Source organism: Pristiophorus japonicus, chromosome 4 (genome assembly GCF_044704955.1).
Source record: "Pristiophorus japonicus isolate sPriJap1 chromosome 4, sPriJap1.hap1, whole genome shotgun sequence".
Taxonomy (NCBI): domain Eukaryota; kingdom Metazoa; phylum Chordata; class Chondrichthyes; family Pristiophoridae; genus Pristiophorus; species Pristiophorus japonicus.
The window spans coordinates 84,424,912-84,450,373 of record NC_091980.1 but is presented as its reverse complement, the minus strand read 5'-3'; the positions used below and the strand labels follow the sequence as shown (position 1 = coordinate 84,450,373).

At 41.7% G+C, this 25,462-nt stretch overlaps 1 protein-coding gene across 1 annotated transcript in view; it reads right to left on the bottom strand.

The window, feature by feature from the left end:
• Positions 1–5,042: 5,042 nt before the first annotated feature.
• The window catches only part of ttc1 (tetratricopeptide repeat domain 1), an 87,647-nt gene continuing 67,227 nt past the window's right edge, over positions 5,043–25,462 (bottom strand). Inside the window, exon 8 of the mRNA XM_070878387.1 lies at positions 5,043–10,051. Coding sequence (XP_070734488.1) covers positions 9,915–10,051 — 137 coding nt within the window. The 3' untranslated portion in view covers positions 5,043–9,914. The remainder of the gene's footprint in view (positions 10,052–25,462) is intronic.

Here is a 25,462-nt window from a genome sequence, read left to right as displayed (position 1 = left end):
TGAGCACCAACATAAGGAGATGAATAAAAATCACTGAAGCAACCTATGTTAATGACTAAGCCCTGATAAATTTTCAGATGAATAAAATAAATATAAAGAACAGGTTCAAAATGACAAATTTTCAAATTACTCAATCTAATGCTTCAGATTCGAATATATAGCAATTAGTGACTGGTTTTCCTGAAAAACATTAGAAAATATTACTTGTACAAAATTCAGGTTATTTTTGATGAGGAAAACATCAAATATTCTCATTTGAAATAGTCAATGAAGTTTTAACATTTGTTCAGGTAATTTTGCTTAGCTGGATCCTCTTCAATCCTGAGCATATAAAAACAGAAAAAATAAACTTTTTCCAAAGACATTTACAAAATGTGCAATTGTTTTCCATGTAGATGGTAATTACTATCCATGTAGAATTATTGAATTTTACAGCAAAGGTGGCCATTCAGCCCACTGACCATGTGCCAGCTTTCTGAAAGTTCTATGCACTTTGTTCCATTCCTCTACCCCGTCGCCATATGCCAAGATTTTTCTTTTTCACACACATTCATTTAGCTTTTAAAAGTGAATCTGTATTTTGCTTCCACCACTGTTCCTGGTAGAGCATTCTCTCTTCTGACTGAAAGGGTCCATGAGAAATCACTCCGGAAAACAAGACCCTACTTCCAAATAGACTTGAGTACATGGCACAAAACGTCTCCATAATTCAGGCTCAGCTACGATGACAAGAGCCTGCTGATAGTGTTCAATCTAACGTATAAAGTATGATCACTTAAGCGAAGTACTGGAGAATACCAGTGGAATCATATTCCTGCCAGGAGTCAATGCCTTCAGGGGAGGAAGATATTGGATAAAATTGTTAAAATGTTCCATCCTACAGCATGGATATGCTCTGTTTAATAAATACAAAACATTCAAAGATAAATATTTTTTCTTTGACCAGCCAATCAAATTGTCAAGCCCAAAAGTAGGTGCATACCTCAAAGTATTAATGTGCAAAGTAGCTGCCCTATTATAATTTAAAACAACTCTGCTACAATACTAATTTCACAGGGACTTGGCCAGAAGTTAACCAAACTACCCCCGATGCACTTCAGACTTCAATGTACAACATATGATCTGCCAACTGTGTATTTAGTATCAGTCTGTGCACTAGCACAATACAAAATTTGTGGAAGGCACAGGTCAGATGAACCTATGAAATTAAATGGAGATAGACATGATGGTATTATAGTGGTGAGAATGTTCGACCTTTTTGAACATATGATTTACGGTTAAATTTGAAAACGGGAACAAATTAAAACAAGAGCCAAAGTGGGGTTTGACAACTTGGGGAGGTGGACGACGAACCTCAAATTTGGGAAGAAGAAAATGGATTTTCTTAACACCTTCAGTTGCAAGCTGCTTGACACTGAAGCTTTGAAGTTGAAATTCCAGAAGTTGCTCCTGTAGTCAGCAGTTAGGTCATCATATTGTAAAATGATCCTAGTTGTATAACAAATTGACTTGAGAGGTACATTATATAAAAGCACTGTTTCAGAACAAGTACCTCTGATGAAGTTTCAAGAATTGCATTAATTTCATGTGTGGGCTGTGATTAGTAGATCAGCCAAAATTGCAGATAGTTCCCCTCTGTCAACATCAAGCACATTCACTTCCATCTAGTGTCAATAAGACAGACTCAGGTCAGGCACAAGTAAAATTTCCTTTAATCTAGCCCACTAATTTTCTTTAGAACTTTAGAATGCATACATCCCTTCTGGATTTTTTCAATTTCCACCCTATCCATCCTTATGACCATACTGAGTTAGACTAGCAATCTGGTGCAAATTTTTACTAAATTAAGGGAGTTTTGTGTCATAAGCCTCACCCATTAGTAACTGGGTTGCAACTGAAACTAATTTTGGGTAGAACTCTCAGCCAACAAAGAAAGGATGAGACTTTTATCCAGTCAGTCTGAATACAGAACCTAGGGATGAAAGGACACCATTGATCCACACTACTGTCTGTTCTCTTGTCTCACTACCTCCCCATCCAATGCAAGGGACACATTTATTTTTCCAAAAATAAAGTTTGTAAAGCCTACTCATTCTTTGGGTGAATAATTGATGAATCTGAATGAGATAAAATGTAAACCTTCTGCCAAGTTATTCTTGTTACTTTTTCCAGCCTCATTTCCACATAAAGGATGGTTCTCAGAAGTCAAGTGCTTGTGTTCCTTCTCCCCCTTGTTCTTGCTTCTAGAGGTTGTGTCAGAACCTTCATTTATATTATTGACTGGCCTGTGAAGTCTAGCTTTTCTTCATACTTTCTTAAAAAGTTTGGCAAATGTTACAGTCCACAGAACTTTGGTTCAGTTGCATTCATGCTTTACAAGGTATTGATTGTTAGGCAAGGTTTTCTGCCCATAGCAAAGTTTAACAGCAGGTAAATGTTTATAATTACTGAAACCATCCTGAATTTTAAACAAACCTAAACAGGTCAAATTGAAGCACTCTATCTTATTTCATCATAGGTGGTCCCTCGAATGAGGCTGACTTGCTTCCACGAGTTCACAGGTGTTTCGATGGAGGACCCGATGTTCCAGTCCTGAACTCCAATTAAGGGAGTGGAAGATGGCTGTGCATTAGGTTTTTTTTTTAAAAAACGTGGTGACCGTTGCACACCAGCCACCACACGGGCTAGACAGAGCTAGGCCTTTATCCAGTGGCAAGGGTAAAGCAAGACGACTGGAGATCTGCTCTGCTGCACGGACCTAGCGCGCACACATATATTGCAATGTGGACTGGCCCGTGCTGCCCCAGGGCCCCGTACCCTCATCTGTCGCACCTCTGCCACGATCTCTCACTGCTCTTCTGCCATAAACATTCACCACATCTCGCCACAAACACTCGCCACTCATATTCTATCATGTAAAACAATCCAAGTTAAATGCTGACATGTGGTGGCATTACTCATGTTTAAATCAAAGATCATGACAGGAGAAAAAAAACAAAGTTGTCAAAGTAAACACAAAGAGTAATTTGGATCCAGTCTGAAATATATTGAAAGGACAGATAGCCTCTTGGTTTTAGTTACTTTACCTTGTATACGGCATATAAACCAATTAAGATTGAAAATCAAAAATGTTTTCAAAATGGATTTCCAGGTAAGACTAAAAATGTTTTATTTTCCGCTGAGATTCCTCCCCTGCCTTAACCCTGAACTTGGATATTTCTTTAGTTTCTTTCCTATCTCCCATTATGTCTTTGCCGAGCACATCTTGTGGACAAGACCCAACTCCTGCTCTCTAGACCCTATTCCCAGCAAACGTACAATCTGCCCTTTAAGATACAGGGCCGTGCAGCACTCAGGAGCTCCCGCGCAGCTGGATTTTGAATGGGCCGCAAGGCCCCCAAAAAATTAGGGAACATTGCTGACAACCCAACTTCCCTTCCTGGCTCCCATGTAGCTGATGTTAACGGTTCCCTCCCCTAAGGTACTGTCCCGCTCCCTGCAAATCAGCTGCCATCACCTCTCTCCAAAAAAAAACACCCTTGACCCCTCTGTCCTTGCAAAGTACCACCCCATCACGAACCTCCCTTTCCTCGCCAAAGTCCTTGAATGTTTTGTCGTCTACCAAATCCGTGCCCACCTTTCCCACAATTCCATGCTTGAATCTCTCCAATAGTGTCCGACTCCACCACAGTACTGAAATGGCCCTCATCAAATTCACAAATGACATCCTGTTTGTCTGTGACCATGGTAAACTATCCCTCTCTATCCTTCTCGACCGGTCTGCAGCCTTCGACAGTTGACCACACCACCCTTCTCCACCATTATCTATCCAGTTGTAGCCAGAGAATCACCTGCAATGGGTTCTCTTCTTGCTCCTGCACTGTTACCTTTGGAGTCCCCCAAGGATCGATCCTTGCCCCCCCACCTACTTCTCATCCACATGCTGCCCCTTGACGATACCATCCGAAAACACATCAGGTTTCACATGTACACTGATGATACTCAGCTCTACCTCCCCTCCACCGTCTCTGATTTGTCACACTACTTGTCCGACATCCAGTACTGGATGAGAAGAAATTTCCAACTAAATACTGGGAAGACCGAAGCCTTTGTCTTCGGTCCCCACCACAAACTCTGCTCCCTAGCTACTGATTCCATCCCTCTCCCTGGCAGAACTAGACCGTTTGCAGCCTTGGTGTCGTATTGGACAGTTGAGCTTCCAATCACATAGCCGCTTCATCACCAAGATTCCACCTTCGTATCAACCAACTCTATCCCTGCCTCAGCTTAACTGCTTTAAAACCCTTATCCATGCCTTTATCTCTAGACTTGACTATTCCGATGCTCTCCTGGCTGGCCTATATTCCACTCTACATAAACCAGAGCTTATCCAAAACTCTGCTGCCCATATCCTACCATACACCAAGTCCTGTTCATCAGTCACCCCCTGTGCTCACTGACCTACATTAACTCCCAGGCTGGCAATGTCTCAATTTTAAAATTCTCATCCTTGTTTTCAAATCCCTCCATAGCCTCGCCTCTCTCTAGCTCTGTAACTTCCGCCAGCCCTACAACCCCGAGATCTCTACACTCCTCTCATTCTGGCCTCTTGTGCATTCTCGGTTTTAATTGCTCCACCATTGGCAGCTGTGCCTTCAGCTGCCTAGGCCCAAGGCTCTGGAAATTCCTCTCTAACCCTCTCATCCTCTCCTTCTTTAAGACACCCCTTAAAACCTGCCTCTTTGACCAAGATTGTAGTCATCTGACCTGTGGCTTGATGTCAAATTTTGTTCAATAACGCTCGCGAAGTGCAACGGGATGTTTTACTACATTAAAGGCACTATATAAATGAATGTTGTTGTTGTTTAAAGATGTTATCCTTTTAAGAGTTAATCTAATCTTTCTCCATTAATTGTATACCATCATTCTTGCCTTACTACCAAGCCTGCTGTTAAGAACAACCTAGTTTTAAATGGTTGCACTAATACATTATTGGCTGGAATTAAAGTAACATTCTTATAAAATAAGTAAGAGGGCAGAAATCAATAAAACTATTTTATTCTGGATAAACTGATATACAATAACATTCTAAAATATGTACCAACTTCAAAAAGAGCAATCCAGCTTAAATAATTTTCAAAGAGCCCTTGGCCCTTGTGGGCCTCAAATACCTTTTACATTTAAAATAGTTTAGTATAACACACAAACATCACTTAACAGTGCTGCTCCACTCGTCTTGGGAATGGAAGAGGCAGCAAGAATACGTGGCTGCAAATTCCACACTGGTTAAATTCTAACATGAATTGGTGTAATACATAAGCAGTGCTCTATGGTTTGCTTACATTATTAATAGTTTCCTACTGTTTGTCTTATTACATACTTAAAGACCTGCACATGCAACATAGCTTCAGTAGCCCTTCAATAGCAAAGTCATACTAAAACACAAGCAGTAACAATGATGGAAGGCAAGATTTCTTTTCAAGATAATCTTAAAAAGACTGATTTTAAAATGTACTACAAACAATTGCACATATGAAATGATTTGGATCAATGTGCTTCAATATTTTCTAGTGCTTTTAGTAAAAAGTGAGGCCATGCAGTTTTTTAAAAATTGAAATTATTGCAACCTCTAAAATCCACACCATGGCCAGAACTTTAAGTGCGGTGTTTTATTCCTGCCCCAATTTCCCCATACCATAATTAACATTTTCTAGTTTTACTCTTCTCTCAGAGAGAACACCTGGGGCAAGAAATTCGGTCACGCCTCTGTTGCGGCGTTAATCCAGTCTGAGCGGTACTTTTAGTGCCTTGAAATAGTTTGCGCCTCCCACCCAGAAATTCGTCAGAATCGGTCGAAGAGCGGACAGTGGCGATAAATCAGCCATTGCACACCAGAGCTGGGGACGATAATGTAAGTTTGGTCGGTACATTTTGTAGACCCATTGTGCATGCGCGGAACTGTGAATCAGATCCCGGGAAAAGCCGAGTTTTCAACCTGTACTGTTATGTCTGTCTGCCGCTGCAAACTCGGAGGCTCACGCACCGTGCTGTGTGTTAACGTTGCACTGACTGTGACCTCCGAGGGAAGCGCTTCCTCATCCCTTTAAGTAGCCACCAGTTAACGACTCTGCAAGCCTGTACCGACTGCTTTTCCAGACAGTTATTGGCGGGCGCTCAATGAGGCGCACACACCGAATTTACTGATTGGTGCGCAAGCGTGAGCATTACACCAGGAATACGTTATGATCGGAGTGATCGTCAGCAACCAGGCGCTAATGGTTTGTGCTCCCGGTGAGCCTGTAATGAATTTTCCGTTGGGGCACAAAAAGCCATGCGCCCAGTTACTAAGCTCTAACACTTGCATTAACGCCCCCTCTGGCTGCTACCCAAGGCTATAGACAACTGAAAATCCAGCCCCTAGTTTCTGTTTAGCAATTTCCCCATAGATAGGTAACACAGCACATGATGGATCCCAGGCTTGCATGAAACTCTTTAGTTTCACACACTGCATAGTTGTGCAACAGTGCACGACGGCAGAGGCAGGTCAAGAGAGTCAGTTGCCAAAAAGGATTGGTGTCATTTGCAAGCATGAACTGGCATGCACCTATGGCTGCATAGCAGGGTTCTATCAGTCCAACTGAAGCAGCCTCAAGGCAACGCTGATGAAAACAGCACAAAATATCTTGCAAGCAAAAACTAAGAGCTACCCACTTACAATTCAAATAACTTTAACAATGTATTTCCTAAAATTCAGAAGCTCTCGAGGCAACTTTCCTTGGTGAGGGATACAAGAAACTGTGTTGAAAGGCAGGAAAGGGAGATGGATTGGAGAGAAGACTTGGAGCTTGACCTCTTACACCGTTGAGCAGGATAAGAGTGTGAGTGCGCTCAAGGAACAATTTTCTTAAATAGGAAATGTTCAATATTGATTCTGTGACCCTAAGATGACAATGAGCATCCTATTGTTTGTGAATTATTAGTAATAATTACACGTTTCTGAATGAATGACCCTCATTCCTCTGGCCTATCACAAGCTCTAACAAAGTTCTGCCCAACAGTATCATTGAGTTTCTCTAGTTTGCACCAAATTTGAACACTTTTACTTAGTCATAAGCAGATCAAGCTTGAAGATAAATTATAGCTAATAGAGTCCAACTAAATGCCAATGAGCAGAGGAAAAGTTCAGAGCTAATACATTAGAAATGAAATAGGGGCAGAGGACTGGTGGGCAGCTAATGTGATTCCTCTCTTTAAAAACAGAGATAAAACAAGTTAAGATAACTATAGACCAATTAGCTTAACATCCGTGGTAAAAAAGATAATGGAATCCTCACTCCAGAAAAACATTTTGAAACTAAAAATATAATGAATAGTCAGCACGGATTTCAAAAGGGAAGGTCGTGTTTGATCAACCTTATTGAATTCTTTGTAGACAAGGGTAATGCAGTAGACGCAATATATTTGGATTTCCAAAAGGTCTTTGATAAGGTAGACTCATGATTAAGTGCAGAACATGTAGAGTCAATAGCAGAATGGATTGTAGGGGTTAAAGGTAGTTAGGGCTCAATTTTCCCCAGTGATTTGCACTGTTTTTTTTGAGCAGGCTGCTTTTTTTGGCCTAAGTTAAAAAAAATTTCCCCAATCAATTTGCACCAGCCTAACTCAGTTAGTTACGATTTTTTTTAGGTTAGTTTTTTTTCATCCAAAGAGGGTGTAACCTGCTACCCGTGCCAATTCTGGCCATTTAGACAAGTTTGGCCAGCCACGATTTACTCCAGTTCTGCCTAGGCCAGCGTATGTGGTCTCCTCAGAAAAACCTTCTGGAGAGTTAAAGAAATTATGCAGGTAAGTGCAGCAGATACCTGGAGAGAGCGAGAGAGACTGGGACCAGGCCACCATTTTTTGGGATGTCGGGTGAGGGAGTGGACCAGCAGGTAAGTTGTTGCAATATATTTTAATGTGTTTTTAAATTGATGCAATATGTTTTAATGTGTTGTGAGCTGGCTGTATGTTTCATTCTGCAGCCTCAGCTCGCATTGCGCCCCTAGTTACCAGGGCAGCCCAATCTTTTTGGTGCAGATCAAGGCTCCACCCCTAAAACTAAAGGACAGGTTAGGCCACACCAAAATGAAGAAATCCAATGGGGAAACTTAGAACTTTTTTTTTTGGTGTACTTGGGGCCCATAAAAAAAACAGGCGTAACTCTTCAAGTACACCAAAAAAAAAGCTCTGGGGAAAATTGAGCCCTCAGACTGGCAAAAGGTGGGAAGAGATGTTCCACAAGGATTGGTGCTGGGACCACTGTTGTTCACTATTTACATAAACGATTTGGATTCGGGAATCGAAAGTATAATTTCAAAATCTGTGGATGACACCAAATTGGAGGGTGTGGTTAATACAGAGGAGGACTGCAATAAAATACAGGACATAAATAAACATTCAGAATGGGCATATACTTGCCAAATGAACTTCAATATAGAAAAGCGTACGTTTATACTTTTTCATAGGAAGAATAAGGAGGCCACATACTCCTCGGAAAATAAGTGTCTAAATGGGATGGAGACAGAGGGATCTGGGGGTGCAGATACACAAATCACTAAAAGTAGCAATGTAGGTTAATAAGGCCATAAAAAAAAGCACTGGGGTTCATTTCTAGAGGGATAGAATTGAAAAGCAGAGAAGTTATGTTAAACTTGTACAGAACTTTTGTTAGACCATACTTGGACCAGTGTGAACACTTCTGTTCTCCATATTATAAAAAGGATATAGGAGCACTGGAAAAGGTACAAAAATATTTACTACATTGATACCAAAACTGAGGGGTTCTACCCATTAGGAAAAATTGAACAGGCTGGGGTTCTTTTCTCTAGGAAAGAGAACACTGAGGGATGGCCAGACAGAGGACTCTAAAATTATGAAAGGGCTAGGTTAGATGTAGAAATGTTGTTTCCACTTGCGGTGAGACCAGAACTCGGGGTCATAAATATAACAGTTACGAATAAAACCAATAGGGCATTCAGGAGAAACTTCTTTACCAATAGAATGGTTAAAATGTCAAACTCACTACCACAAAGAGTAGTGAGGTGAATAGCATAGATGCATTTAAGGGGAAACTATATAAACACAAGAGGGAGAAAAAAATAGAAGGATATGTTGATAGGGTTAGATGAAGAGTGGGAGTGGCTCGTGTGAAGCATAAACATCGGCATTGATCTGTTGGGCCGAAAAGCCTGTTTCTGTGCTGTGAATACTATGTATGTAAGATACCCTTTTAAAAACCATCTGGATAGTTATACTACATGCCGTTCTGTCAAAACCAGACAAGTTAATTCCAATTGTATATTGAAGCAATACAAGTTTCAAGATGAAGAAAAGTACAATTTTGATATTTTTATTTCCAGGAGGTTCTTTGAATCATACGGATTCATATTCTAACTTTATTTTTTTTTTAATTCACAGAAAATAAGGCAATAGGTATTAATGATATATTCAGCATGATCAACAGTACACAACTATACATCAAGCATCAGTAGTTTGCAGATATCAAAAGTCCATGGCAAATAAAAATCTACCCAGTGGTTACATGGCAACTTTCATCTGCAGTTAGTGAAGCTGATGAAATATTTCAGTTACTAAACACCAAGACTTTACCATACTTGGTTTAAACACTTAACCAGGTGTAATGACAAAACAAAGGTTATGGTTTCACTGTTGGCCTTTACTGATAACAAGCAGCTCAAACCAAGTGTCTTAAAACTTGCGCAGATTCTAAATGTAAACAAATACCTGCTAAAATATAGCAATAATTGGAACAGATCAGTTTGTTGGGAGACTGGAAAAGCAACATTCTGTAATTCTATAACTAAACTTTATTACAACACACTCTTGGGCTGAGCTGTTACCAGAAATAGCCATTATCTATCGTTGTTATTTGGGTTTTGCACAAAGTTGATCGAGTATGAGCCAGAGCTTGGATCCTTGTTTAACAGGAAGTTTTCAGTGGACAGACCAAAAGGTCGCAGAACCATGTTGCCAAGATCTTTCAGCTTGCCTACAATAAAAAGAAGAGACTGTAGGGCGACATTTCAAGTTATGAGGGAATTTAAGCTGCAGACATTTCAAAAATGAAGTCATTTTTTTGAAATAGACACAAATCCTCGGCCAATTCATCCCAGTCAATATTCAAAATGTTACATAGCCCGGAGAGCCCAACTACAAAATTATGTTGCAACACAGGTACGTTATCACCCCAAGACAATGCAGCACAGTTCATAAGCAACCCAATGAACTGCATGAATTAAGATTACCTACCAAGGCACAGTACAAACAACTTTTGTCACTTCAGTCCATGCTTGTGAGGGAAGATGTGCTTGGAGAATATGAAACATTTTGCACATAAAACCCATTAAGTTAAATAAAACATTATTTGTAAAGGACAATGTATAAGTAATATGCATGGAAGCTGGTAATATGGGCACTAAAGTAATAGGTGGAATCCATCAACTGCCGGCTCAATGTTAACAGCTAAACAAGAGTGACTGCTAGAATAGCAATGTGATAATATTGGAGGATGTCATTATCACAGCGAGGCAAGTGGAAGGGAGGGGTTAGTGGAAGGGAGTGGTTAAACAAAAAGAAAATCAGAGATAATCGAAGGACAAGGACAATTGTAGCATCCTTCTAAAAATGGGTTTTCCCTGCAGCCAGTCTGAGCAAATCTCAGAGTTTTATATTTGGCTTGCAACCGGTTGCACGAGTCTGTGCTCCAACATTAGCACCAGTCTTGCACAACATAAAATCACCTCAAGATCATCAAAATTAGCATTATTCAGCTGAGCAAGAGGAAAACTCTCATGAGTAAATCGTCTTAATTTATCAAATTCATTTGGCTCCATTCACAATAGTAGTATCATGGTCCTCGGCTGGCCACGTTAAAAACTGTGGTGCAACAGAAAGAAAGACTTGCATTTATATAGTGCCTTCCACCAACACTGGACGTCTCAAAGTGCTTTACAGCCAATGAAGTACTTTTGAAGTGTATTCACTGTTGTAATGTAGTATACATAAGATAAGAACATAAGAATTAGGAACAGGAGTAGGCCATCTAGCCCCTCGAGCCTGCTCCGCCATTCAACAAGATCATGGCTGATCTGGCCGTGGACTCAGCTCCACTTACCTGCCCGCTCCCCATAACCCTTAATAGTTAAAAATCTATCTGTGACTTGAATACATTCAATGAGCTAGCCTTAACTGCTTCCTTGGGCAGAGAATTCCAGATTCACAACCCTCTGGGAGAAGAAATTCCTTCTCAACTTGCTTTTAAATTGGCTCCCCTGTATTTTGAGGCTGTGCCCCCTAGTTCTAGTCTCCCCCACCAGTGGAAACAACCTCTCTGCCTCTATCTTGTCTATCCCTTTCATTATTTTAAATGTTTCTATAAGGTCACCCCTCTTAACTCCTTCTGAACTCCAACGAGTAAAGACCCAGTCTACTCAATCTATCATCATAAGGTAACCCCCTCATCTCCGGAATCAACCTAGTGAATCATCTCTGTACCCCCTCCAAAGCCAGTATATCCTTCTTAAGTAAGGCGACCAAAACTGCACGCAGTACTCCAGGTGCGGCCTCACCAATACCCTATACAGTTGCAGAAGGACCTCCCTGCTTTTGTACTCCATCCCTCTCGCAATGAAGGCCAACATTCCATTCGCCTTCCTGATTACCTGCTGCACATGCAAACTAATTTTTTGGGATTCATGCACAAGGACCCCCAGGTCCCTCTGCACCGCAGCATGTTGTAATTTCTCCCCATTCAAATAATATTCCCTTTTTTTTCCCCCCCAAGGTGGATGACCTCACACTTTCCGACATTGTATTCCATCTGCCAAACCTTAGCCCATTCGCTTAACCTATCTAAATCTCTTTGCAGCCTCTCTGTGTCCTCTACACAACCCGCTTTCCCACTAATCTTTGTCATCTGCAAATTTTGTTACACTACACTCTGTCCCCTCTTCCAGGTCATCTATGTATATTGTAAACAGTTGTGGTCCCAGCACCGATCCCTGTGGCACACCACTAACCACCGATTTCCAACCGGAAAAGGACCCATTTATCCCGACTCTCTGCTTTCTGTTAGCCAGCCAATTCTCTATCCATGCTAATACATTTCCACTTACCCCGCATACCTTTATCTTCTGCAGTAACCTTTTGTGTGGCACCTTATCGAATGCCTTTTGAAAATCTAAATACACATCCATCGGTACACCTCTATCCACCATGCTCGTTATATCCTCAAAGAATTCCAGTAAATTAGTTAAACATGATTTCCACTTCATGAATCCATGCTGCGTCTGCTTGATTGCACTATTCCTATCTAGATGTCCCGCTATTTCTTCCTTAATGTTAGTTTCAAGTATTTTCCCCACTACATACGCAGCAGCCAATTTGCACACAAGCTCCCACAAGCAGCAATGTGATAATGACCAGATAATCTGTTTGTGCTATGTGATTAAGGGATAAATATTGGCCTTGGTTGAACATCTCATCTGAAAGACGGCATCTCTGACAGTGCAGCACTCCCTCAGCACTGCACTGGGGTGTCAGCCTAGATTTATGTGCTCAAGTTCTTGGGGTGGGACTTGAACCCATAACCTGCTTCAGAGGTGATTATGCTATCCGTTGAGCCACATCTACAAATAGATTTCATTGTGCAGATGCTGAAGTAATCTGAAACTTAGATTTTGTAGTACTCAATTTTTAAAAAGTAGGCCAGATAATGCAGCTAATACAGTTATTAAAAAAGACCCACAAGCACATTAATAGGAACATGATCATGGTGAATGTTTTCAAGTTTAGAATTTGATTCTTCATACAGCTTCAATGCGACAATCTCATTAACGCAATTCAAAATCATAATTATGACCCTTGGTGGTATTTAACATCATGTTATAGTTATCTATCTAAAATGTGAATAAATCCTAAAGTCAAAACTCTACATGATGAGTACTATTTGAACATCATTTCAAATGGAGGTTAAAAAGCAGAATCAGATTATGTTATGGAATGGAGAAGTTAATATATGCTACTGGCAACTTAACATACCAACAGATTTGAGAAACTCAATGACCAGATTGGATGCTTCATATTTGTACACCCAATCAGAATGAAAAGTATATTGCTTGGAACATGGTCCGCTGCCATCTTAAGATGTTACTTGGTTCAAACTTCAAGCTTGAAACTAGGTTGTGAACCTTTGCACTTTAGTGGTCAGATATGACACGCTAGTCAGAATTCAGATTCTTGACAACAGTACAGGATCACAACTGTACTGAAGTAGACTGAAAGAAGTGCAGCTTATTGGTGAAGCACAACCCAAACCTATAGAAGTGTCTATAAAATCCTATCGACAGCCTGGATTTTGGGGTTCCTTGGCACAATATACCGTATATACTCGCGTATCCTGCGATCTCGCGTATCATGCGACCCCTAAATTTTCGTCCCCAAAACATGATTTTACCATATATCTCATGTATCATGCGAGTCACTTTTTTGAGATCGAATACAGACCTTAACATGAAACATCGAGTGGATTCTGCTGTGAAAGCTGCTCGCGAATCGAACACCGATACAGCAATCGTTCCAGCTGGCTTGACTAGCGTCGTTCAGCCAGTCTCTACTGTGTTTGCGGGTAAAAGGAGCATGGGCTGAGATAGATGGAGCCTCTAATAATGCAGCAAACTTCGGAGGGAGTTGTGGGTGGCGGAGGTCGGGTCGCCGGGGGGGTGTGAAGAGGAGGTCAGGTTGGGTCACCGGGGGGAAGCGGAGGTCGGGTTGCCGGGTGGAGGGGGAGTTGGGGGAGCGGAGATCGGGTCGCCGGGGTAGGGAGAGCGGGGGTCAGGTCGGATCCGGTCCGGTCTCTTTCCTCCCCCCCCACCGACCTCCGCGATTCTCTCTCTCCCCCCCCCTCCGCGACTCTCTCTCATTCCCCCCGATACAGTACAAGCGACAATAGAGGCTGCAATCCAGCCAGGAGATACCTGCCGAGATTCAGCGTGGATACAGTCTGCTTAACAGACCAACAGCCTAATCTTGGCCAGCACTTCACACCCGCAAATTTTGTATCTCGCGTATCATGCGACCCCCCCAAATTTAGGTTACAATTTAGGTCTTCAAAAGTCGCATGATACGCGAGTATATACGGTATTACAAGCAGATCATTCCACTAGCAGCCTAGAAACAGACTTCCTTTTTATGCAAAGATCATCCTTTACTGGCTTGGTAAACTATATAAATAATAAATGCAGAGATTCACTTGTGTTTTAAATTCAAGGGCACGAAAAATGCAAGACTGATTTAAAACTACGCAGTTAGAATTGTATTAGGATAACTCATGACAATTTTTCTCTGACTTAGAGGCACAGGGCCGTAATTTCCTGGTCAGGTGTACGGTAATTTTCTTTGCTACATATTAAGGCAGCACATGTAATTTATGTCCGAGTCTCTGTCCTGTAACTGATTATTTCTTCTCATTCTTCCTCACTTCGTCTTTCATTTTTCTTCCACTCTCAATTCCTGCATGTCAGTGACTTTTTGTCACACTTCCCCTCCCCACCCCCACCCTTTTATGCAAGTCTTTTTCACCAGTCTCTTACTCTCTCTCTCTCTCTCTCTCTCTCTCGCTCTCTACTTCTCATTATGCTTGCTTTCTCTTTCATTAGGTCTAGCATTCAATGCCTCTTGTACAATTGTTCTTAGCATGTCTGCCTCCATTATTCTCTTTTTCTCTCACTTGTCAGAGAGCTGGAGGCAGATTGGGAGCAACAAATTTATGAAAACTAGAGAAATGTCTCTATCTGGGAATGGAAGCCGAGAGCATCCCCTCGAATAGTCTTTGCACAAGAGTGTGATGGGAAGGTGGATGGGCCAGAGCACATGGTGGGGATGACCTGGGGCTCGGATGTAGTGGGGAAGATTGGGCCAAAGTGCAAGGCAATAAAAATAGTTGGGCTGGGAAGGAAGGTGAGAAAACAAATTCCTGGTAATCATGAGTGATAATAATGTATTAAGAGTCACATGGATAGCAGAGAATAAATAAGATCCATGGGAAAAGTTGAACAATTATAGCCAAAACCTTTATTTGTATATTTAAAGAGTAAATACAGTATGCCCTTAATTCAAAGTCAGTTAATTTAAATAATTCAAATTATATTCTTTAGCACTATATTCCAACTTTGCTGTTATTTATGTTGCTCAATACTGAATATTCAATATTGGATAATTCCATTTGAGATAAATATATAACTTTAAATTAGCAGATTGTAGATAAATCAAATACAGATCAATAATTATAAACCACAACAGAATTATGATTGCACTCAAATTCTATCTTCTAGATTATCACCATTTATTTTGCAAACATCCATCAAGCCAGAGTGTGGGGCAGCAGCACTGTGAATGACATTTTTTTTAAAAAAGCTTCATATTTATTTGTGGGGCATTGCAGCCTGAAAAGTAATCAATTCTTTATAACTGCTGCAGCGAATTTAATGTCGCAGCAATGTATTTACTGAATGAAAAAAAATCACCGCTTAGCACAACAAGCTAGTTACTTCCTCGATCAGCTGAACCTCTATTATCTTGCCTATAGACACCCTATAATTAAGCTGTAAAATTACACAAAGTATCATTATGAATTGTTTGGGACTCGGAAATAAGGCTACAATTTAATCAACGGGTTCAAACATCATTTGAGCCCCCGAGGTAGTTTAGATTTTTGCTGACTCGCTATCATCCATTGGCTTATAAAATGTATATTATGGTCTCAGTAAAAGAAAGACAGTTAAAAGTTATGTCAGAATTACATTGACAATTACAGATTATTATGGTATGATCACTACAGAAGAACATAGCTATTGCTTCCTGGTCAGGTGTAAAGTAATGATTTTAATGTGCCTGTAATATTGATGTTTATCAGCACCATAATGTATATTCAAAAACACTGCACTACACCACCACCAACTCCGCTCCCTAGCCACTGACTCTATCCCTCTCTTCAGCAACTGTGAGGCTGAATCAGACTGTTCGCAACCTTGGTGTCATATTTTAACCCAAGGTGAGCTTTCGACCACATATCCACACCATCACTAAGACCGGCTATTTCCACCTCTCAAATCACCTGACTCCGCCCATATCTCATCCCATCTGCAGCTGAAACTCTTATCCATGGCTTTGTTACCTCTAGACCTGACTATTGCAACAGACACCTGGCCGGCCTCCCATATTCTAACCCCCGTAAACTTGGTCATCCAAAACTCTGCTGTCCATGTTCTAACTCACACCAAGTCCCATTCACTACACTGGCTCCCCGTTAAGCAACGCCTTGATTTAAAAATTCACATTCTTGTTTTCAAATCCCTCCATGGCCTCGCTCCTCCCTATCTCTGTAATCTCCTCCAGCTCTACAACTCAGATATCTGTGCTCCTCCAATTCTAGCCTCTTGAGCACCCCCGATTTTAGTCATTCCACCATTGGTGGCCGTGCTTTCAGCTGTCTAGGTCCTAAGGTCTGGAATTCCCTCCCTAAACCTCTCTTTCCACCTTTAAGATACTCCTTAAAACATACCTCTCATCTGCCCATTCACTCTAATGTGACTGGATGTCAAATTTTATTTGTAAACGCAGCTGTGAAGAGCCTGGGGACATTTTACTTGTGCTGAAAATGTTGAGCAATAAAGCAGGCAACTGGCGGCACAGTATGTTACAACACTGTCCTTTCAGCTACCAGGATAACTCTGAAGGTAAATGTACTGCTTAGTGCAGTACCAAGTTATACAGACCAAGAAAGTCTTGGGTGTGATCTAGGTTTATGAGTATATACAGTTAGCTGATCTCAGTCAGTAGTGAAGGTGATACAGTGGCCCGTGTATCGTGGCGAAGGGATTAAAAATAGCCAGGTTTCAGCACCTGATCACTATTGTGTCCTTTGCTAGGATTGCAGATCAGAAAAGTACATGGTCAGTTGTGATGCCCTCTCTGGTTGTATAATCTGCTGACACATCATCTTGGCTAATATACTTGGCTAGGTACTAGAGAACTGCCAGCATTCATGGAACCATGTTCCACTATGACAAGTTATTGCCTATTGGAGTGGTGAAGAGTAGAAGACATGAAGGTGGGATGAAAGGGAAGAAAACTGCTCTCTCACCTTTAAAATCTTGATTTAAATCCACCGCAGACTGATGTGACCAATTTTCTTCTGCCTTCCAACTGCAGGACCCTATGTGAAATGAATTTAACAAAGGACATGGACCTCTGGCATTTAGTTGATCTGGTTCAGAAAGGTTAGAAGAATGGCTGATGTGGGGAAACAGGAAAATTGAGGCTGGCATAAACTAGCTGGTCCTCTTCTAGAGTTGAAGGCACACTCATTGACAGATAACAATGCAAGTCTGCGCTGGATCTTTCAAAGAGCAATTATGTTAGTCCCACTCTCTGCTCTTTCCCATATCCCTGCAATTTTTTCTCCTTCATGTATTTATCCAATTCCCTTTTGAAGCCTATTATTGAATCTGTATCCACCACCCTTTCAGGTAGGTGGATTGCATTGCAAATCCTAACCACTCGATGCATTAAAAAGGTTTTCCTCTAGTCACTTCTGGTCCTTTTGCCAATCACCTTAAATCTGTGCCCTTTGGTTATCAACCCTTCAACCACTGGGAACAGTTTCTACTTATTTACTCTATCTAGAAACATAGAAAATAGGTGCAGGAGTAGGCCATTCGGCCCTTCGAGCCTGCACCATCATTCAATAAGATCATGGCTGATCATTCCCTCAGTACCACTTTCCTGCTTTCTCTCCATACCCCTTGATCCCTTTAGCCATAAGGGCCATATCTAACTCCTTCTTGAATATATCCAATGAACTGGCATCAACAACTCTCTGCGGCAGGGAATTCCACAGGTTAACAACTCTCTGAGTGAAGAAGTTTCTCCTCATCTCAGTCCTAAATGGCCTACCCCTTATCCCAAGACTGTGTCACCTGGTTCTGGACTTCTCCAACATCGGGAACAATCTACCCGCATCTAACCTGTCCCGACCTGTCAGAATCTTGTACGTTTCTATGAGATCCCCTCTCATCCTTTTAAACTCCAATATATAAAGGCCCAGTCGATCCAATCTCTCCTCATATGTCAGTCCAGCTATCCCGGGAATCAGTCTGGTGAACCTTCGCTGCACTCCCTCAATAGCAAGAACATCCTTCCTAAGATTAGGAGACCAAAACTGAACACAATATTCCAGGTGAGGCCTCACCAAGGCCCTGTACAACTGCAGTAAGACCTCCCTGCTCCTATACTCAAATCCCCTAGCTATGAAGGCCAACACACCATTTGCCTTCTTTACCGCCTGCTATACCTATATGCCAATTTTCAATGACTGATGAACCATGACACCCAGGTCTCGTTGCACCTCCCCTTTTCCTAATCTGCCACCATTCAGATAATATTATGTCTTCGAGTTTTTGCCCCCATTTATCCACATTATACTGCATCTGCCATGCATTTACCCACTCACCTAATCTGTCCCAAGTCAACCTGCAGCCTCTTAGCATACCCCTCAGATCACACCACCACCCAGTTTAGTGTCATCTGCAAATCTAAATCTAAATCCATCAAATCTCCTCAGCCTTCTCTGCTCTTAGGAGAACAACCCCAGCTTCTCCAATCTATCCATGTAACCATAAGCCCTCATCCCTAGAACCATTCTAGTAAGTCTCTTCTGTACCCTATCCAAAACCTTCACATCCTTTCTAAAGTGTGATGCCCAGAATTGGACACAACACTCCAATTGGGGCCAAACTAGTGTTTTATATAGGTTTAACATTAACTTCCTGGCTTTTGTACTTTATGCCTCTATTTATAAAGCCCAAGATCCCATATGCTTTATTAAATGCTTTGTTAATCTGTCCTGCCACCTTCAAAGATTTGAACACAAACACCCCGAGGTCTCTTTGTTCTTGTACCATTTAGCTTGTATGGTCTCTCCTCATTCTTCCTACCAAAATGCATCACCTCCACAGATTTGTGTGTTGAATTTCATCTGCCATGTGTCTGCCTATTTCACCAGTCTTTCCATGTCATCTTGAAGTCTACTATTATCTTCCTCACAGTTTACTACACTTCCAAGTTTTGTGTCATCTGCAAATTTCTAAATTGTGCCCCAAGTCCAAGTCATTAATGTATCAAAAACAGCAGTGATCCTTATACTGAACCATGGGGAACGCCACTGTATACTGCCACACCAAAAAACAGCCATTCACCACAATTTTGTTTTCTATTCCTCTGCCAATTTTGTATCCATACTGCTCCTGTCCCTTTTATCCCATGGGTTTCAATTTTGCTAATAGCGCTAATATGTGGTACTTTATAAAACACCATTTGAAAGTCCATACACACAACATCAACTGCACTGCCCTCACCTACCCTTGCTGTTACCTCATCAAGAAAACTCAATCAAGTTAGTCAGTCAAACACAATTTACCCTTCGTGTCAACTGTGGCTCAGTGGGTAGCACGCTCGCTTGAGTCAGAAGGTTGAGGGTTCAAGTCGCACTCCATGGACTTCAGCACATAAAATCTAGGCTGACATTCCAGTGCCGTACTGAAGGAGTGCTGCACTGTTGGAGGTGCCATCTTTTGGATGAGATGTTAAACCGAGGCCTTGTCTGCCCTCTCAGGTGGACGTAAAAGATCCCATGGCACTATTTTGAAGAGTAGCAGTGGAGTTATCCCTGGTGTTCTGACCAATATTTTTCCCTCAATCAACATTAAAAAAAAACAGATTATCTGGTCATTATCACATTGCTGTTTGTGGGAGCTTGCTGTGCACAAATAGGCTGCCGCATTTCCCACATTACAACAGGACTACACTCCAAAAATACTTCATTGGCTGTAAAGCACTTTGAGACGTCCGGTGGTCATGAAAGGTGATATATAAATGTAAGTCTTTCTTTCAATAAATCTATGCTGGTTCTCCTTCATTACTTCATACTTGTCCAAGTGTGCTGTTAATTTTCTCCCAGATTATTGTCTCTAAAAGCTTCCCCACCACCATCGCTAAACTGACAGGCCTGTAATTACAAGGTTTATCCTTCGCCCTTTTTTGAACAAGGTTGTATCATTTACAATCCTCCAGTCCTCTGGTATTACCTCTGTTTCCAAGAAGGAATGGAAGACTGTGTCCAGCAACTCCGTAATTTCTACTCTTACTTCCCTCAGCAACCGAGGTTGCATCCCATCCGGAACTGGTGACTTATCCACTTTATTACTACCAGCCTTTCTAGCACCTTCCCTCTTATCTATTTTTCATCTCATACAGTATCCAGACAACCTCCTTGTTTACTGCAGTTTTGGCAAAGTCCTCTTCCTTGGTAAACACCTATGTAAAGTACTCATTTAGTAGCTCAACCATGCCTTCTGCCTCCAGCAATAGTTTTCCATTTTGGGCCCTAATCAACCCCACTGCTCCTCTAGCAACCCTTTTACTGTTAATATGCCTGAAGACGGTCTTTGGATTCCCTTTTATATTAGTCACCAATCTATTCTCGTACTGTGATTGTGTCTCATTTAATTTTTTTTAAATTTCTCCTCTATACTTTTTACATTCAGCCTGATTCTCCCTTGTATTATCAATCTGACATCTGTCATCCTTTTTCCGCTTCATCCTACCCTCTAACTCCTTAGTCATCCAGGGAGCTCTGGCTACCATTGCCTTTCCTTGCGGGAATGTACCCAGACTTTATCCGAACCTTCTCCTCTTTAAAGACCATTACATTTCTGCCTGCCAGTTTTTGACTCCAATTTATGCAGGCTAGATCCCACAATTTGCTGAAATTATCCCTTCTCCAGTTAAGTATTTTTATTCTCAATTACTCCTTGTTCTTCTCCATAACTAATCTAAACCTTATGACACTATGATCACTATTCCCGAGATGCTCCCCACTGTGACATTCTCCACTTTACCCACCTCATTCCCCAGAACCAGATCCAGCAATGCCTCCTTTCTCATTGGGCAGGAAACATACTGATCAAGAAATTTCTCCTGAACACACTTCAGAAATTCCTCCTGAACACACTTCAGAAATTCCTCTCCTTCTCTACCCTTAACATAATCACTGCTCCATTCAATATTCAATATTGGGGTCATTAAGCACTTGCACATATTCTTGCACCTCAGTAATTTCCTTGCAAATTTGCTCCTCTATCTCCTTCCCACTATTTGGTGATCTATAAAATGCACCAAGTTGCATAATAACTCCATTATTGTTTCTTAAATTCAACCAAATAGATTCCGTCTTTGACCCCTCAAGGACATTCCAACACTGTTGGACAGTGGAATGTTCCTCCACTTTTTGAATGTACAGATATTCCTCACTTTGATCAGCACAAAAAAAATTAAAACTATCAAATTAAAAAATAAATGTTCACATTTGGTAAAATGATATGCTCATATCATGAAAGGGGAAAAATTGTACAGTATATTACTGCTTAAAAAACAACTAATTTTAGCCAACGTAACAGAAAATCTCACAGGCGTTCCCCTAGTAACCATACTGCCAAAGAACAGCAATTAAAACCGTCCCTGCATTCACAGCCATGACAACCACAAAACCATTTTTTTTTGCTGCTCTAAAAAGAGATCACATCTTCTGCAACATCACATGATTATATACATCACCAAAGCAATGTATTTACTAAATAACACTGCTACTTAGCACAGAAAAGGTTACTGCACAAAATAAAAGTTCACAGGGTTGTTAGTAATATATTAGCATGGAGAGAGGATTGACTAACTAACAGAAAATAAAGTCAAGATAAATGGTCATTTTCCGGCTCGCAAACTGTAACTAGTGGGGTGCCGCAGGGATTATTGCTGGGTCCGCAACTATTTACAATCTATATTAATGACTTGGATGCAGGGACCGAGTGTAATGTAGCCAAGTTTGCTGATGATACAAAGATGGTGGAAAAGCGAGTTGTGAGGACACAAAAAATCTGCAAAGGGATATAGACAGGCTAAGTGAGTGGGCAAAAATTTGGCAGATGGAGAACAGGGCCCAAGTTTCCCTAAAATAAAAATAATGGTGTTCACTTACCTGGACGCCGCTTTTATTTGTCCCCCAGCACTGAAAATAAAAAACCGAAGTCTCCTTCCATCATGTGCACCTTCTGGCGCCGGCGATACCCAAGCTAAACTGGCAGGGCGTGGCTTCAAGTGGTGCGCTGGAACCGCACAGGGCATGCGCTCCAGAAAAAAAACGGGCAAGTAATTGCGCATGTGCAAAGACATTTTTTTTAAATAAAAAGCATGGCGCATAAAAAAAACCCTGCACATGCGCTGTACAAGGGCCGCGTGGGTGGAGGACTTTCGGCCGGGGGCTAGCAGCGGCTGCAGTTGAGGAGGAGAAATGGCAGAAGGCTGCCTTTGCTGCTCACAGAAGAAAACTTCATTTTTCCAGTTTCTTTGGAAAACCTGGTGGATGTCTTGGAAGGTGGAACCTGATGGATTAACTTTCAAGAATTTTTGAAGATTTTGGGACCCAGAAACATTGATGGAAAAAGGTTAATTTTTAAAAAAATGTTATGGCCTGAATGCAATTTATCATAGGGGCAGCATTATTGCTAAGTTTTCATTTAACATTTTAATTTTTATACTTACTTACAGGTAAATGTAGTATTTTTAAATTGTGCTAAAAGTATTAGTGAGGGAGTCAATTTGGCCGGGGATAGGAGCGGGCCAGTGCGGGTTTCTCCAATTGAAAGTAAGGCTTTTTCCTATGGTGATTATAGAGTCTGTGCGGCGGGTTTTTGTAGGGTGGAAACTTGGCCTTAAGCTCAGAAATGGCACGGGAACCTTCTTCACAGGTACACCAGCGCCAGAATTTATGGCGCCAAACAATCTGCCACTGGTAGTACACGCCGGCATCCCAACACTGGGGAATCTTTGGACTGGACTTCGGCACCAATAAACTCACTGGGCGCTGAATAAACGGCATCCAGTGCTGGGGAAAATTTGGGCCATAATGAGGGAAAATGTGAGCTTATCCACTTTGGCAGAAAAAATAGAAAAGCAAATTATAATTTAAATAGAGAAAAATTGCAAAATGCTGCAGTACAGAGAGACCTGGGGGTCCTTGTGCACAAAACACCAAAAAGTATGCATGCAGATACAGCAAGTGATCAGGAAGGCAAATAGAATATTAGCCTGTATTGGAAGGGGGATAGAGTATAAAAGCAGAGAAGTCTTGCCACAACTGTACAGGGTATTGGTGAGGCCACACCTGGAGTACTGCGCAGTTTTGATCTCCGTATTTAAGGAAGGATATACTTGCATTGGAGGCTGTTTAGAGAAGGTTCACTAGGTTGATTCTGGAGATGAGGGGGTTGACTTATGAAGATAGGTTGAGCCTATACACATTAGAATTCAGAAGAATGAGCGGTGATCTTATCAAAACACAAGATAATGAGGGGGTTCGACAAGGTGGATGCAGAGGGGATATTTCCACTCAGAGGGGAAACTAAAACTAGGGGACATAAGTCTTAGAATAAGAGTCCGCCCATTTAAAGCTGAGATGAGGAGGAATTTCTTGAGGGTTGTAAATCTATGGAATTCTCTACCCCAGAGAGCTGCGGAGGCTGGGTCATTGAATATATTTAAGGCGGAGATGGACTAATTTTTGAGCGATAAGGGAATGAAGGGTTATGGGGAGCTGAGTCAATGATCAGATCAGCCATGATCTTATTAAATGGCGGAGCAGGCTAGAAGGGCCAGGTGGCCTACTCCTGCTCCTATTTCTTATGTTCTTATGTTCTTAGAAGGCTAATTATTTCCTCAGTTAACTGAATGCATGACTTTTTTTTTTTTACAGCAATCCACTGGATATACTTAAGCAATAATAATAATGATTAACTTTTATTTATATAGCGCCTTTAACGTAGTAAAAGGTCCCAAGGCGTTTCACAACAGTGTTACAAGATAAAACAGATAAATCTAACACCGAGCCACAAAAGAAATTAAGGCAGATGACCAAAAGCTTATTTAATGAGGTAAGTTTTAAGGAGCGTCTTAAAGGAAGAAAGAGAGGTAGAGAGGCAGAGAGGCAGAGAGGCTTAGGGAGGGAGTCCCAGAACTTAGGGCTTAAACAGTTGAAGGCACGGCCAACGATGGTTGAGCAGTTATAAATGAGGGATGTTCAAGAGTCCAGAATTTGAGGAGCGCAGACATCTTGTGGGGTTGAGGCTGAAATAGGTTACAGAGATAGGGAGGAGCAAGGCCATGGAGTGATTTGTAAACAAGGATGAGAATTTTGAATTGACTTGGTGTGAGTTAGGATACAGGCTGTTGAGTTTTGGATAACCTCACTTATATGTAGTGTAGAATTTGGGAGGCCAGCCAGGAGGGAGTTGGAGTAGTCAAGTCTCGAGGTAACAAAGGCATGAATGAGGGTTTCAGCAGCGGAAGAGCTAAGGCAGGGGCGGTGGTGGGCAATGTTACAGAGATGGAAATAGGCGGTTTTAGTTATGCCGCGGATGTGTGACTGGAAACTCATTTCAGGGTGAAATATGATACCTCGGTTGCGAACAGTCTTATTCCCTCTCAGATTGATGCTAGGGCGAGGGATGGAGTCAGTGGTTAGGGAAAGCAGTTTGTGGCGGGGACCAGAGATAATGGCTTCGGACTTCCCAATATTTAATTGGAGAAAATTTCTGCTCATCCAGTACTGGATGTCGGACAAGCAATCTGACAATTTAGATACCAAGCAAGGGTCGAGAGAAGTGGTGAAGAGGTCGAGCTAGGTATCATCAGCGTACATGTGGAAACTGACTGTTTTCAGATGATATCGCCAAGGGGCAGAATATAGATGAAAAATAAGAGGGTGTATCCACACAGGCAGTGGGTCAGCCATCACTGACCCTCTCTGAATCTCCCTCCAGAACTTGCAAACAAGGCCCTTCCCATCTATGAGCTTATCATGGATGATGGCATCAACATCATGGTCCTGAAGGAAACCTGTTTGGAGGGCTAGGACACTATCGTTAAATGAAGCCTCCCGGCCTGGCTATACGTTCCACCACTTGCCCGCTCAGAATGCCGTGGTGGCAGTGTGGCTCTCATCAGCTTCCTCACATCGCTCTCCACCCACATCCACCATTCACCCTCCCAGCCCCCCAACTTTATCTCCTTCTGTGTCCGCCGCTGGAAAAAAAACTCTCCCAACTGCACTTATGAACTCCCTCCTGTCCTTGATGCCTTAGTCCATGTTAAAACAATTACTCTCTCTCACCGTGGCTGTTCCCCAGGTACAGCCCCAATCTTCGCTCCCTTAAGGCTAAGGGACGCAGACTTGAACGAATATGGCGGACAGCTGGTTTAGCTATTCACCGCCAGATACGGTTGGACCACATAA